Genomic DNA, 16082 nt, shown 5'->3' with positions numbered 1-16082 from the left:
TTTTAACAGTACTCTAAAGCATATGGTTTCTTTTTTTGTGGCTTACTCATTTAACTAAATCAGTATTTGATCACTACTTCAAAGTAATTCTCACACAAAGAATTTGGGAAACATTGTAAAATTGAAAGCAGCCGTCCCATGGGAGAAAAAAGACTGCTGAAAATTCACACAAGAGAAGCTCCCAGAACTGCATCTGCCTTTTGCCTGAGGAAGGTTTTAAAGCTTGGTGGAAGAGGCCAGAGGCAAGAGCCTGAGAAACTGATGCTGGTTTTCAGGAGGGTTTTTAATCTGCTCACCCTTCGAGATTCCCAGAGAAGTGAACAATGAGGCTGAGTTAGGCTGCAGGTCAAGCTAGCTCAGGATCCCTCCAACACTAGCCAATTAAATGGATGCTGAAGGATAGAATTTGGGGTGAGGTGCTGTGGTATTTCCCACCTTACCGTGTGCATTCGTTTCTTAGCTCTTAATTTTCCTTCCATGTATTTTCATTAGCACTTTTTAAACCAAGCAAAAATCTTCACAACATCCTTTAACTGTCACTCTCATAATTAGTTGTGTGAATGAAGCACATCTTTTTGTTTGCTTTTAACCTGCCACCTCTTACTTTGACGCCTGCATGTTTTTGGATCTAGAAAATGCATAATAAATAAGGAAATAATGAGTATTTTTCTCTGGTCACTGTTGTGCCAATCATGAGTTGTCTGTTACATTCTGTCCAGTCATGTGTCCTCTCATCTAAGAAGCTATTATCTGCTAATTCTTCTGATACAGAAGCCCTTATGTATGTCTGACCATCCTATTGGCTTGTTTGCATACTTCTAGGTCCAAGAGTAGTCAGTCTTTCTAGTTCTATGTCTGCCACAAGAAATTTCTTAGTGTTGGTACAGAACAGAGTTAGATTATGATATTGAAGTATTGTAAAACATACTTAGGAATTACTCTGAGATCTGTTGATACCTGTTCCACACTCCATCATTGTGTATGAGTATTCACTCCATAGGTTACTTTAAGTGTTTCATGCAGGTGTGACCAAATGACCTCCAGAGATCCTTCCAGCCAAAGTTGTTCTCTGATTTTGAATCCTACCGTTCATGAAATCTTCCTTCAGTCTTTTGCAAGTAGTGTTCTTTATAAAGAAATGCTTTTGCACCTTTTCCAAGACTTCATCCACTCTTACTTCCATTTTAATAATGCTTATTAATTTTTTGAACAAGGAAGGGCCAAGCACGAATTCTTTTGGATGACCCTTCTGGACACTGCTTTATATTTGAAAATACACTGTTGTTCCAACCTTTTATGTCCTGTCCTTTTGTTGTTTATTTATTGGGGGCAGGGGTGGAAATTTTCATTTTATATCATGTAAGCTGGGAGAGAGCCTCATTGTGAGTCCTGTTAAAATTATTTTGCTAATCCACATTAATATATAATCCTGCTTCTTCATTGTCTGCTTTAAAGAACTCTAAACAATGTCCCTGACTTGTTCTTACAGAGTATTTGTAGTCTTTATATTATATTATCCATATACTTGTAAATTCTGTTTCTGTAATAGACTTTTCCAGTCTGTTTTATACAACTGTCAGATATTTTTGTTGAGACACCTACTGATTACAGCTGAGTTTCTTTAAAACATTGACTTCACATATACCTACCTATTTTTATGGTATTGAGTTGTTTTAAGAAATAGCTTGCAGATCATCATTAACAGCTCAGCGATGTAATGTTTGAATTTGTTTGATATTTAGCATTTTCAAGTAGTGGCATTATAAAACCTGGCCCGATGGATTTTCCAGTAGAATCAATTTATTCAGTTGTTTTAACCCTTAGATGTGGTTTATCCAGGAAAAAAGGTAAAGTACTTTTCTGAGGCATTAAGTGAAAGAACTTGGAATTCAGCCCTCATTGCTGCTCTTGCTGACCTGCAAATAAGTAGAAGACATGTTCAGTCTTGCTCTTCTTATAACTTTTGTTTCTTAAGCTTCAGTGTGCAACAGGGAATTAAAAAGTAACTTCATTATCTGATACCTTGAAAACGTGCCTCAGTCTGTTAACCTTAGAGGTTATTCTTTAACCAGCCTGTTTGGAATAGGGCATGTGGGCCAGGGGAGAGCATGAGGCATTGTCTTTTATTTCAGACAATAAAGCATGATTTTTTACTCTTTTTGGACTTTTTCCTTAATTGAGTTTGACAGCAACAAAATAGCATGAAATATGGTATAACAAAAGCTGCATGTATGGATCACAGCTTTCCTTCCAGAACTACGTTACACTCCTGGCAGTGGCAGTCTGCTTGTGACTGGCAGGGATCATTTCAGTGCACTGGAATTCACCTAATGCTGGTATATCTTGTACAACATTTTTTTTCTTTATTTATTCATTATAGAAGACCCTACAGGTTGCCCTATAATTTTCACCCTCCCCTTTTTTTGCTTTATCATGGGGACAAGAAAGGCTGGAAAGGACAAGAGTGTGAGGCTTAATGATAGGGACTTAAAGCTCTGACTGCTCCTGTGTATTGTGTGCCCGTTTTCTTGTTTGTCCATTTCTGGTGGTATTGATTTAAACAATGAAATTTAAACACTGTGTGTTGCTCTGCACAAGGCTCAGGCACCTGAGAAACACTGAATGATCAGCTAAGCTCAAAGAGCTGATGCTGGGATTTAAGTGTCTAAGGTGTATTCTTTGTCAGGGCAGCATTTTGGGAGAAAGAGCCACGTCTGGGTGTTCTGCTGGTGTCAGTTTGATCTCTGGTGATTCTTTGATTTAACAACAGGCTGTTGCCACAAGGTGTGATGTTTTTTTCCCACTAAGGTATCCCCTTACTGCCTCTCTTTTGAATCTCTGGATCACCTGGTCACAGGCTAAATAACTTCAGTGAGATAATGGCAAGCTGGTCATGGGAGGCAGCCACAATGAGGAGATAAGTGAGAGAAGTCATCCTGACTTACCTGTCTTAACAAATCTCACACTTTGCTGCAGTATATAATCCACATTCAGACTGGAAACAGAAAATGGAAGGAGAACCTTCACTGCTGTGCAGATGAATGTATGAGGGTTTCTTTGACAGGGAAGGAGAGGAGCAAAAATATCTTAAGATGCAGCGTGATTACTGTGGCAGCATTGATGTCTTGACAGGGACTAAAACTTGATACCCATCTTTATTGCCTATGATAATTTACCAATAACGTCTTGATTTTGTAACAAAGATCAAGTGATGGATTATTTTATTTTGTTTTCATTTTTGCATTTAAAAGATCCTTTTATAGCTTATTATTTATTCATCATGTAAGCAATCTTCAAATTAAGAACTTATTTATGTTTAGACATAGAAAATTAATCTATTTAAACTTGTAAACGATTTCGAAAATTTTTCCTAAAGATTGAAAATATTTTTCTTTGATAAAAGGGAGTATGTAGTGTATAAGAATAGTATAAAATATTTCATATACTATTTGTGCTAGAAAAAAAGGCTGACATAAATGAAGACAGTTAAAACTCATGTGTAAGATATATATTTTTATACTCAGTGGATATTTTCATTGTAGTCTGAATGCCTTTGTCAAGGTATATCTGCTGATTGAGGCTAGGATGCTACAAATTCATGGGAAAACTGGAGGCATCACACAATATGATGCATTTTGGATTTTCTAGAATTTGTTTTCATAGATTTCCAATACTTGAAATATGCAAAGTGTGTGACATAAAAACAAAATCCCAAGTATATACTATTTAGGGATAGACAATTTTAACTGCATTGTGGTGTTAACAGTGAAATATACATTCATCCTTTTTTACTTTTATAGCACAAATACTTTGTAATGAAAACAAGTTTTGTTCTTTTTTCTCAAAGATAATAATTTATTTGTCTATACAGACAAAAAAATAAGCAGGCATATTTTTTAAGAGCAGGTTTGTTTTAGCCAAAACAACAGTGTCTTTTCATTGCTTTTATATAATGCCATAATTCTTGGCAACATTTGTCCACTGATGCTTGCATGCAAAGGTGTATAAGGCCTGAATTTTTTTTGCATGTGTGCTAAGAACTATCAGTTAAGAAGTAAAAGAGATATCTGCTGTAATCAGGGTAGAGGCCACGGAGAAGAAAAATTGCTTGAAGAGTAAGATCATGAGAGTGTTTAAGTTGAAAAGCTGAAGGATTATACAGCATTATGAAGAGGGTGCGTGCAGGCAAAAGCATTTGTCATGTGCTGGGACTTGCCTGCTTTGCCAGGCATCAGCCACTTCCCTTTCACGTTATGTAATAATTTAAAAGGCTTCTCTTGCCAGAGAATTTAATTCTTGTAAGTAACAGAAATGGGAGAGTAAGGCCTTTCATCTTAGAGGCAGATGCTATTAGTCAATACTGAACACAAAAGAAATTGCATGAAAGAGAATTTAATTCTTATTTTTGCAATTCTTGATGAATAAAATGGCAGCACATTTTCAGCAATGTGTGTTTTTAAATTTGATACCTGTGAAAGATTCTAGGTGGCATAGATATGTATTTTCATGGATAATATGTTGTTTTTAAAATTATTCAGTCTGTGAATTTTCAACACTAGTAAAAATGCCTATGTTCTGCACAAGATTCATTACATTTTGCAGTATTCAATTCCTTTTCCAAAGTGGGGTTCCCGTTTTCAAGCCTTTTTCCTCTTACTGCCTGCTGCAGAATTATCCCTGGGCATGGGGAAGTTAAAGTACAGCTCCAAATAATTGCTTCTGTGGAATAATGGACTTGTATATTCCAAGATTTGTCCCTGTTTTTCAGAGCCTTTTGCTGCACGTAATCCACTGTCTGGACACACCTTCAGAGCTCATCTGTAGTATCTGCCCAATGCAAGTTGTTGGCCCCTCAGGGCAAATGCATGTTTGAACAAATACATGAATTAGAATGCCATGCCTGTCTATGGCATCACATTAAAAGATGTGATAATTAACACTGGTTAATCTTCATACCATGTGCTTTTATAAAAAGCAGCACCACATGTACCACACTTTTTAATTCATATGCCAAAACTCCATTTTGCTTAATTAAAAAAAAAAAAAAAATGAAGCTTCTTACTTTTGAGGCAACATGATTTTTAAGGTTTATATCCCTAATTCACCCCTAGACTACATTAAAAGGATGAGATTTCATTACTTTGTCAAAACAAATGAAAACTGGGTTTTTGAACGTGATTATTCTTTGTTGTTTATTCCCATGAAACGTTTAACACTCAGCTGTTTCTAACGCTTGTTCAAAGTGCTGAGACTCTTCAATCCAGGCGATTCCAAAATCCCTTACTCTCACAAGGTTAGCTGCCTGTGTCACTCCAAGTAAGGGGTAGTTGCCTGAAAAAACATTTTAAGGTAAAATCGTACAAAACAACAAGAGCTTGTCTTTAACACTTACTTGGAGGAAAACTGCTGTGAAGAGGAATCCAAGGTCTGTCAGTGAAGGAAAAATAGTTTTCACTCTTAATGAATTACAAAAAGTATGTGGCAATGACCATGAGGAAGTCAGTGACTTTCTTAGTTCTCTGCTTTCTTTCAGTGTAGTCATGGAGAGAATCTTCTTTCTCTTTTGAGAAATTACCTGGGTTTGAGTATAAAAATGAAGACATAATTTTGGAATTGCACAAGAAATTTCTGTTATTTCTGTTTAGACATACTTTCTTGCTTTTGTAATCTGAAGTTCTTGATCTAGGGCATGTTCAGGTTTTCTGAATTAATATGGATCTACAGACACAAATGTATGTATTATAGAGGAAGACTGTTTGAAAGATGCACATACAGCTTATGGAAATGCTTGCCGTGCAGATGAGATTGAGTTGGCATTTATAGATTCTTTCAGCAGTGTACTTGGCTAATTTTTGTATTTCTTTTGTGTTGTAACATGTTGTTGTCTGACTTCCTAAAATCTTTAAAATTTCTTTTCCTCTGTTTCGAGGCACAAAAGTAAATTAAACCTCGGGAGTGAATCTCTGAGAGTTGTGAGCAGAACCACCCAAAAGGGCATGAGAGACAAATGGTCATCGGCCATCTAAATAAGAATAGGGTCATTCCTTTCCCAAAAGGCAGCCCTTGTGACTTACTTCTCTGAAGTTTAAAACCAGGGCTCTTCAGAAGCACTTTTGTAGTGCTAGTTTTTTTTTCTTGTGCAGAGGTGAGTTTCCAGGCTCCTTAAAATTATTGTCACAATTGTCCCTGCCTATGAGTGAAGTAAGAAAATGCTTTCTGTTAGTTATTTTTCTAAATTAAAAAAACCAAACAAATCAGAAACTTAGTTTGGATTTTCTTGGCTAGATTTCTTATTTTTAATCAAAATAAGTGCTGTATTTATAGCAGCACTAAGCTGTCCTTGCCTTGCAAAACCTGGAAACTTAAAGCTCCTACTGAGAGGGAGGAGTGAATGTCCATATTCCCATATGTCCATATTCTGCTAATTTTATTAATGCTGCTCATAATGTCACTAAGCACAGTTATTTCAAAAAAATCTTTGCTGACAAAAGCATTTGAATGAAGCCACATACTGGCATTCAGAGCAGGCAAGATACCCATTTGTCTATGCATTGGTCTTTAAGCAGCAAAACTGCTGTAATATAAAAACAAATAAATGTGTAGAAATAGAACAGAACTCATACAGTTTCAAAAATGCAGCCTTGTAAATTGAATAACATTGCTAGTCTTGTTTGTTTTCCTTGCAATGAACTCCTGCTATGATCTGCAATGTAGTTCCAAGTTTTGTGTGGATCTTAGCTAGAAAATGGAGGTATAGCCACTTACCAGGGGGCTATTTGCTAATGATTAGATCTACAAAACCTGGGGAAGCACAAGGACTTCCTGAGTTGTGGTGTTTTTCTGTTTCTCATAACAAGTTGTTGATCAGACTGTTAACAGACAGATTTTTTTCCTCCCACACATCTTCATTTTGGTTGATGGTTGACCATTTTTGCAGAGGTCTCTGCCAAGAATATGGTTTCCATGTGCAGCATCAGGGAGAAATGGTGGAAAAATTGAAATACTGTAGATTTGACAGGTAGTTAAAGATTGAGGGAACCCCAAATCCTGTTTCAGTAAGGTTTTCAGGAAATAAATAGTTGTTGGAAGAGAGGGAGGGCAGTGACAGAAAGCATGGTTAGGACTGTGACAAAAAAGATTTTTTTTCCCCAGTAATTGCATGTGTTCTGGAAGATGACAGTCTTTAAGTCTTCTGTTTTGATGGAAGAGAAATGTGAATGTTTATCAGATGTGGTTTGGAGTGCACTACAGATTTGTCATCTGAATTTTGAGATAGTGAAAATTATTTTGCCCCCTCATCCTTCCCCCATATTGCTCCAGTGCTTGCAAGTTTTCTGTTTATGGAAGAAAGGACTGCTTTACTTCTATAAGCAGAAACTTAACAGTTGAGTTAAGGCTCATGGTAGTTGATAAACATTTTAATCATCAGCCTTGTGTAGTTTTTTGACTTCAAAATTAAATGGCAAACTCCAGAGTGGCGGTGATCATATGCCAATAGTGAGACTTAATTGACTTAATTGAACAGTATGCAAAGGCAAGGCAATTAAAGAGAAGACAAGTGGAATATTCCTGAGTCTCAGGCACTGCATGTCAGCCACCTTGCCTTTAAACTGGAAGGGGCAAGGTGTGGTTAGGAATCAGTTCTTTCCTGTGAGGGTGGTGAGGCACTGGCACAGGTTACCCAGAGAAGCTGTGCATGCCCCATCCCTGGAAGTGTTCTAGGCCAGGCTGGATGGGGGCTTGGAGCAATGTGGTCCAATGGAAAGTGTCTCTGCCTATGGCAGGAAGGTTGCAATGAGATGATCATTAAAGTTCCTTCCAACTCAGCCCGTTCTAGGACTTTATGAATGTAAGGCTTAAAAGCATTATCTAAAATTAGACCTTCTAATTACAATGACATACAAAAATAATGACTAAAAACTGGGAGAATTGAAAGTTCAATTAAAATATCTTCTTTGAGGTATGTCTGTGTACTTACTAATTGTGTTAATTTTGTCCAATAGTAATTATTTAAATCACTGCCACTCTGAAGAGTGCTCTTAATAGACTGTGCTGGCATCTTCCATGTATGTGAGTTCTGTAATTTGTGTTATAAGTACTTGGGTAAAAGGTAAGAAATCCCACCCCAACCTAGTCTCTTTTGAGGCATTAATAGACTGTCTCAGAAATTGAATGTAAATGGATATTTTTGAGTGATTAGTAGTGTTGCTTTCCTCGTGTCTCCTCACCAGCTGAGAAGGCCTTCTAGACAAGTTTTGCCTTGGCAGTAACAAAGCCATTGACTTCTTCTGGTAGTGGAGATAGATGACACTGATGAGGAGTTGGGAGGCTGCTCTCCTGATAAATGCAAGAGAAAAGAACCAAGTTTACAGTTTATTCTGCAGTGAGACTTTTATGAACAGGAATTTTAAACAAGGAAGCTAGCAGAGCTGATTGGAAGAATGTACAGAGAATGCCAAAGGACTTTGTTTGCATATAGCCCATGCTCAGATTAGAGCATTCCTTTAACTAGCTTTTAATATTAGTGTTGGACCCAGGTGATGTTGCCAAAAAACGTGTCAAAGCCGGTGATTTTGTGTCATGGATGCTCAGATTGTGGATATAACAGTTCCACCTGTTCTTCACACTGCTGTGCCTATCAACCCATCTGTTTTTCTCTTTCCATCATATCTCCTTGTTACTTTATTATTTGCAGTTATGCTTCTTGATCAGAAACCTTCAGAGTGTAATTTTACTTACCATCGTGTAAATATTAATTTTTTTTCTTTCAATTTGAGTTCCCTTTGCTTGTGTCTCTTTAGCTTCAGCTGTTAAAATTATCCATGACACTGTGGGCCAGTGTTCAGATATTTAATCCTATGAGACATTACCATGAGTTACTTACTTGTAGCTGCAAAGATACAAACCAAAAAGGTCAAAGCAAATTCAGAGGTTCCAAACAGACACCCAAAATGCTGTTGTGATGAAAGAAAGGACAGAATTAGTGAGCCTTTGTCATTTCCTGTATGGAAGGCAATGTTATATTCTTGAGATTCTAGAAGCATCAGGATGTGGCCTTGTCACATAGTCTAAAACTCTGTTTCAGATTTGAAGCCTCATGAAGTCAGGAGCCTTTATTCCATTACATTAGTGTTTTTTTCAATCAGGTTATAAATATTTGGTGACTAGGCTATATTTTTCATAGAGAAAAAGAAAGTCTTCATATTAACTAAGATGTTTAATGCAGACCAAGGTGTTTCATATCCTTCTAATAGTTTAAAGTTTATCCACAAATTCACCTTTGAACCCTGCTCTCCAATATGCTGTGTCATTATTTTGTATATTAGAGTGGTCCCTGCCCGAAGTGTAGACCATGTTTTGCTTTGCTTGGAAATAACAGATACTGGAATCAATTTTGACAGATAGAGGTCATGACAGGGCATACAATTATGCATGTTGTTATCAAAAAATAACATTTTTGAATCTCTGCATGAAACTCTGAGGGTCATTCAGTATTGTTTGGAAATGCAGAGCTGCTGTAAGGAATACAAGTAGTTTACTTTTTTTCATATATAATGGATATTCTAACTTACTATGTACTATGTTATTTCTAAATTGTCACCTCCTTCCTTGACTCATAATTATCAGATGAAATATTCAAATGACTGGTACAGTTTATGAAAGGTTTTATTTTTTCTGTAATGTAACCTAATTGATACTTTATAAATCTTGACTCTATCACGCTTTCTGTTTTTCACATGAGCTACAATTTAGATCATCAATTTATGTTAGTTCTCTGACCCAGAGCCTGGCTATGAAGACTTTTCTAGGAATCTGTGTTTTTTTCCTGGTTTTCAAATGAAGGAAATTTTAGCTATTTATTGGTGTCATAACTGGATAAGTTTGGTTTTTGATTTCAATGTTGGAAACAACCAGGCTCTTTGTATCTTTAAATTAGAAAGTTTCCTCATTAAAAACTTTTTCATGTGGAAATCTGACTTAATGGAAGCCAATGGGATTTTTAACATTAATGATAATACATGGATGAAATCTTGATCTTGTCCTTTTTGTTGCAACTTTACCCTCTTTTTAACATATTAATGAGTAATGTTCTTGTGCCAGATGTTTCCACAAGTTTTATGCAGTTATCAGATATTGTTGGTACTGCAGCTATGTACATTCCAATGACACTGTCTCTAAATGCATAACATATTTCACATTTTTCTCATTAATGCATAGAGGTTCTATGCTGTTTCTGTCACAAATAATCCATAATTATACTCTGAAGCATTTCAGGTTTCTGTAGAATGTCACTTTTTTTTTGTCTGCATTATTGAATTACAGCAAGTCCTCGGGATTCTTAATGAGTATATTTGTTATAAATCCATGTGCCAATTAAATATGAAATGTCAGATAGACAAGGAAAATATCCTAGATCTTGCTGTCTGAACTTCTGTAAAGCAGCTGGTGTACTGCCTCAGAGGAATTAGTTTCTTATGAGAGGAAGCTAAAAGAACTTGGCTCGTTTAGCCTAGCAAAATGAAGGTTAATAGGGGTATGATTGCTCTCTTTAACTGTAGTATGAAAATAAATGCAGACAAGGAAAAGAACTATGTAGGCTCCTGTTTCTAAATGGATGTGTGTTGGCCATGAACTAATTTACAGTGAAAAGTAAAAGGTTCTTGATGTGGTTTAACCCCAGCCAGGAACAAAACGCTAAAGGTGAGAAAACTCGTGGGTTGAGATAAGGACAGTTTAACAGCTGAAACAAAAGCTGCACACACAGGTAGGGCAAAAGAGGGAATTCATTCACCATGTTCCTTGGCCAGTCTGGTGTGCAGCCATCCCAAGGAAAGCAGGACTCCATGGTTTGTAATGGACAAATACCAGCACTCCAAACATCCCTTCTTCCTCCTTCACCCCACTTTATATCCTGAGCATGATGTCATTTGGAATGGCTTATCCCTTTGTCACTTGGGGCCAGCTCTCCCAGCTGTGTCCCCTCTCAGCTCCTTGTGCACCATCAGCCTGCTGGCAGGGTGGTACAAGAGGCAGAAAAGGCCTTGACGTTGTGCAAGCAAACCCTGTTTTCAGCACAAATTGAAGCCACAGGTAGCCTCAGACTGCCTTTGCTGGAGAAAACTGCCCCAACCAAAGCCAGTATAATTGGAGATGCTCAGAGAATGGAATTCTAGAATGAACAATAGGGACAAACAGATTTGTTTTATGGTAAGCTTATTACATTCTTAGATTGTTTGAGATGGTTGGTGTGTTAATCATGGATAGGTCTGGATACATCACATCCCTGTGTTTGTCCTTTGTATATGTTAGGAGGTGAGGGCTGGCCAGTTTCTGCCTATTTAAATGTCCACCAGCTCAATGTTTATCTGCTAAACTCTTTCTGAGCTACTATAATCAAATCTGTAGTTGCATGCTGGAAAGGAAGTTAAGCATTCTATTTGGAGCTTTTTGAGTCTTTTCCTCAATTTATTATGTTTTTTGTACCCCCTTTATTTTTTTTTTCCATGCTTAATGGTGATCTAAGGCAAGTTCTATGAGAAGAACATTTACCCATGAAAATTTAGCTATTCCAGAATAATATGCACTTGTTTTTGATTGATGATTCAAATATTTCATTTAGTCTTTTGTTCCTGGAAAAACTGATTTAAAAAAAGTTTAAAATCATATGTCAGGGATAGGTCCTTTTAACTAGCAAACTAACTAACTAGCAAAACATGTTATGTTAGTTGTGCACTCACTGCTTTTATATCTTTGCTTGATACAGGCTGTGTGTGCATGTGTGTTGTTATTGATACTGAAACAAATGTGACCTTCAGTAACTCAGACACTCCTGTTGTTAGAGAATGAATTTACCTTCAGTTGTTTTACTCTGAGCTACAAAGTGCATTTCAGAATCTGAGTCAAATCTAACATGTGCTAAAATAATTAGCACCAAAATATCATTTCCCTTGTTTATCCATGCATTTTTTATCCATGGCCTTGAAGCTAGCTTGCAGTATCCTTATGGAAGTGTCTGAATGAAAGATTGGCATTGCAGTGTCATTGATGGCTGTCTATTGCTGCTGTACACTGAAATCCTGGCCTTGTACCCCTGTTACTGCTGCTTTATGTGAGTGTGGTGATAGTCACTTATATTGTGTCACTTATATAGCAGTGACAACGCTGAGCACAAGGAACTCCTAAGTAAGCCAAAGACAATTGGACAAGATAGGTGGTAAAATTACAGTAGAAAAATAAGATTTGTGTGCCTCCATAGTAGAGACCAGCTATAGCAAGTAAATCAGTACTGTAGTTATCACAGTTTCAGTAAGATAAAGTAGTCATTACAACAAACAAGTTTTAAGGTGAGTTCTGAAGTAAAGTAATAAAATCCATTAAGGCCATAACCCAAAATCCTATTTAAGTGATAGGATTATTTCTAGTGATGTCAAGAGGTGTTAGATCAAATCTGGCAAGGTAACTTTATAATCAAAATTGCCATAGGATTGTACAGAATCAAGCATCTGAATTATACACAAGTATTCTGGGCTTGGTACATTTTAAAGGCGTTAATTCTGTGTTACCTTTTGAATAATTATGCTAGTTCACACAGCACAATTTCTCCTTTTTTTCCATAGTTATCTTGCTTTGGTTTTCAGAGACGCTGATAATCATAATTACCAGTGGAACAGAAATAAAAAGTACTTTTATTCATGTTTAGGATTAATAACTTAAGCACTATAGTATCTTAAAAAACCACCGGGAATCTCATTGAAAAGTACATGATTATTTCCTGAGCATATCCTGATGAGCTCAATCCAAGGGTGGGATTTTAATTATATCTTCATACTAAAAATGTGATGAACTAAACCACCAAATACACGGTTTTAGAATGTGAATAATTTTTTGTGTTTTTTTGACTTCTCTGTATGTCTCTAAGGTGAGTACCTGCTTACAGCTTGTTCATCACGTAGGCAGAAGTATAACTCGTGTTCTGAGCGGGGTTTCCTTGCATTAGGACAAAGTTGTCAATTTTCAGAAGGCACTTGTATGCAGCATTACTTCTGCTTGCCATGCAGAGCCAAGGAGCATTTGTTGATGCTGAATCAGTATATGAAAGCATGAAAGCCTTCAGCTGGGAAACAAAGTAATGTGTAGTATTTGCCTGAGTGGAATAATGGCTTACTAATAATTAGCTGCTCACTTTAAGTTTGCAAGATGACTTGCAGAAACAATAAAAGTTAAGGTGTCATTTGGGTTGAGTAACATAAGAGTTGGTATTACTTTGCTAATGTTTCATCAGCACTTAGGATTAACATTTATTAATTAATACAAAGAGCAATAATTATTGAAGGTGATCTCTTTCATGTTCCATACAATTTAGAGGAGATCATGGTTATATGTGTTTGCCACCTAAATTACAGTCGTGATCTTGCAACAGAAATAAGTCTTTTGTGGGGCTGCTGATCCTTTGTTGTTAGAATGAAGTTAATGATGACCTTCTAGCAAGAAACATGTTAAATATGGCAGCCCAGAAACCTTGACTTTGCAGCCTGTCACTCTTACTTGCATTTATTAATATACATTCTTAGAAAACTCTTACTTAACCAAAAACTGTCTGATTAAGATTTGAAGTTGATATGCCGACTTAAGGATAATGGATTTGAAAATCCCATAGTTAGTTGAAACTAAGAAAATTATTCTGTAGGTTTTTTTGGAGATAGAGGGAGAGTAATTAAAAATAGCTCTGATGTGATAAAATGTTTTCCTTGACAGTAATTAGAGTGCAAAAATGCTTTTTTAAAAGCCTCTGAATCTTTAATATGTTTGTTATGGAGAGGGTGGTGCTTCACTTGTTTTCAAGTATTCTTGTAGTATCAGAGCACACTCTTTGAGTGCAATACACTAGCTCCCCATAATGCTTAAAATGTTGTTTGTTTGGTTTTTTATTTAAATGCCCTTAAATTTATAAGAACATAGGTTACAGTATCCACAGTTTTATCTTCTGACTGAAGATACAGGGTCTGCCCCCCATTTGATACATGCCTGTGGAGGATTCTTGAACTGTAGTTATAAACTGTGCTTTAGTTCTTTGTACAAGCAGACAGAAGTGGGTTGCTCCCTTAAAAAAAAAAAAAATCCAAAAAAATCCCCAACACATTTTAATTATCCAGATGCTGATGTGGAAGGGCTAGTGTGCATCTAGAGTTCTTGTCTTGAAAATGACACCTTCAATTGATCCAGGCTTTGCTACATGCACCCAGAAAATACTGTCATAACACAAAAATTAAACTAAAAAAAGTGAACTATAAAGATAGCCTTAATATTTGAACCCTATGCAGAGCCAGGGGTGTACATGTACAGGGAAGAGTCTCCATAGGCATGAAATCAACTTTACCCCAAGAAGACACAGGGATAGAGATGTTTTTCCAAAGTAATTATTTTCTATTTGGTTGTGCTGGTATACTACTAAGTACTAGTGCCTTAGTCATGTACCTGCTAAAGACATAATATTTCTTTGCTTGATTGCTCTCACAGTTTTCAGAATCAGTAGATTGTCTTTAAGTAAAAATTGATTCTGGCTTTAAGGATTTTTTCTGCTTATTTGTGTTATTTTTCTTTTTAAAATTCTTTTTTTTTTTTTTTTTTTTTTTTAGGTTTACCAAAAATGCAAGTCATTCGGAACTACAATGGAATCCCACAGCCAGCAGCACAAGATGGGCCACCATTGCATATCCAGATTGGGGACACAATTGAACTCATTAGAGGAGATGCACACAGCTTATTTTGGCAGGTGCTGTATCATTTAGTAAATAGCTATATTCTGTTTCTCCAGATATCAGCTTCTTATTGATATATTGGTCTCCGAACTTCTTTTCTTTTTGAACAACAACAACAACAAAATTCTTTGTGACTTATCCAGATAAATGTCTAATACAACTAATTTTGCTTTTAAATTGCCAGTAGTTCCTACATGATGTAAATCATTCATTCTTGCAACCTTAAAGTAAAAGTCCTGGTGAATAAATCTGCAAGAACATGACATTGGTGGCAATCCTAGTGAAATTATAAGAGTTAAGGAGAGTGTTTGGCACAAAAAGCAAAGTTTTAGAATTTTCAGTGCTAACGCAACATAAGTAAAAGCTGTGTTGACAAAACCCACTTAGTGAATATTAGCTTTATAGGGGAGAGAAGTAACCTTGCAAAATAGAGCCACACCTAAACTACTTGATGCTGGCTCAAGTCAGTTAAGGACAGAGATTTTTTATATGCATGGGAAAAGTATATTCTATTGATGGCAAAATTTACTGTCACGTGATTCACATCACTACTTTTGTTACTGAAATTTCTCCTTAAATGAGAGCTATGAACGTTGGAAATGTTGATTTGCATTCACTTTAACAGTAAATGCATTAAAGTGTGTCTCATTTTTCTTGATTGCTTTCTTAATTGTTTTTATTATTGGATACGTGGAAATAGAGCTAAATAGAGCTATCAGGAGATTAATAGAACAACAAGTGCAAAATATCTGTCTTCTTGAATTGTTGTTCCTGTGTTGATCTTCCTGATTCTCTTGGTTTATTCTTTTAAAGCTATAATAACGTAATGAATATAAGATGAAAACTGCCTGATCTATTTAATGAGTTAGGTCATACCTTTTCTTGTTTGTTTTGGCTTTTGTTTTTCTGGCTACAGTTAGGATGGAATCTTCTCCAAACTCTTCAGGACTAGATCAGTGAACTCTTCCTGTGTCACTGTATCATCCTGAACATTTAATGGGAGGAAGTAATAAATAATAGAATTACTTTATCTATTGAACAAATATGTAAATAGGTGTAACCAAACCACCTTAGCCCCTCCCAAGAAACCCTCCAAACCCAAAACCCAAACCAGTTCCCTTCCAAAACCTCCAACCAGTTACTTAGTAGACTATGGGTATTTTGCATCACTGAAAAGAAATCTCTTCAAATGCAAGTTTGGCCTTTATAGTTGTGTATGTAGGACTTGGTTCTGCAAGGTTTAGAGTTCTGATCTGGAGAAGCATTTAAACCTGCTCTTGACCTAGGACTGGCTAGAAGGTAATCATCTGACTAATACAATTA

At 36.3% G+C, this 16082-nt stretch overlaps 1 protein-coding gene across 3 annotated transcripts in view; it reads left to right on the top strand.

Annotated features, from left to right (window-relative positions):
- The window catches only part of VAV3 (vav guanine nucleotide exchange factor 3), a 145897-nt gene that overhangs the window by 104033 nt on the left and 25782 nt on the right, over nt 1-16082 (top strand). For all 3 annotated transcript variants that reach the window (XM_014885387.2, XM_014885371.2, XM_088170092.1), the window contains exon 20: nt 14637-14773. In XM_014885387.2, the coding sequence (XP_014740873.1) occupies nt 14637-14773 (137 nt within the window). The remainder of the gene's footprint in view (nt 1-14636; nt 14774-16082) is intronic.

Source organism: Sturnus vulgaris, chromosome 9 (assembly GCF_052056855.1).
Source record: "Sturnus vulgaris isolate bStuVul1 chromosome 9, bStuVul1.hap1, whole genome shotgun sequence".
NCBI lineage: Eukaryota > Metazoa > Chordata > Aves > Passeriformes > Sturnidae > Sturnus > Sturnus vulgaris.
Note: the sequence above shows the minus strand (reverse complement) of the source record. Positions and strands in the feature narration are given on the sequence as shown.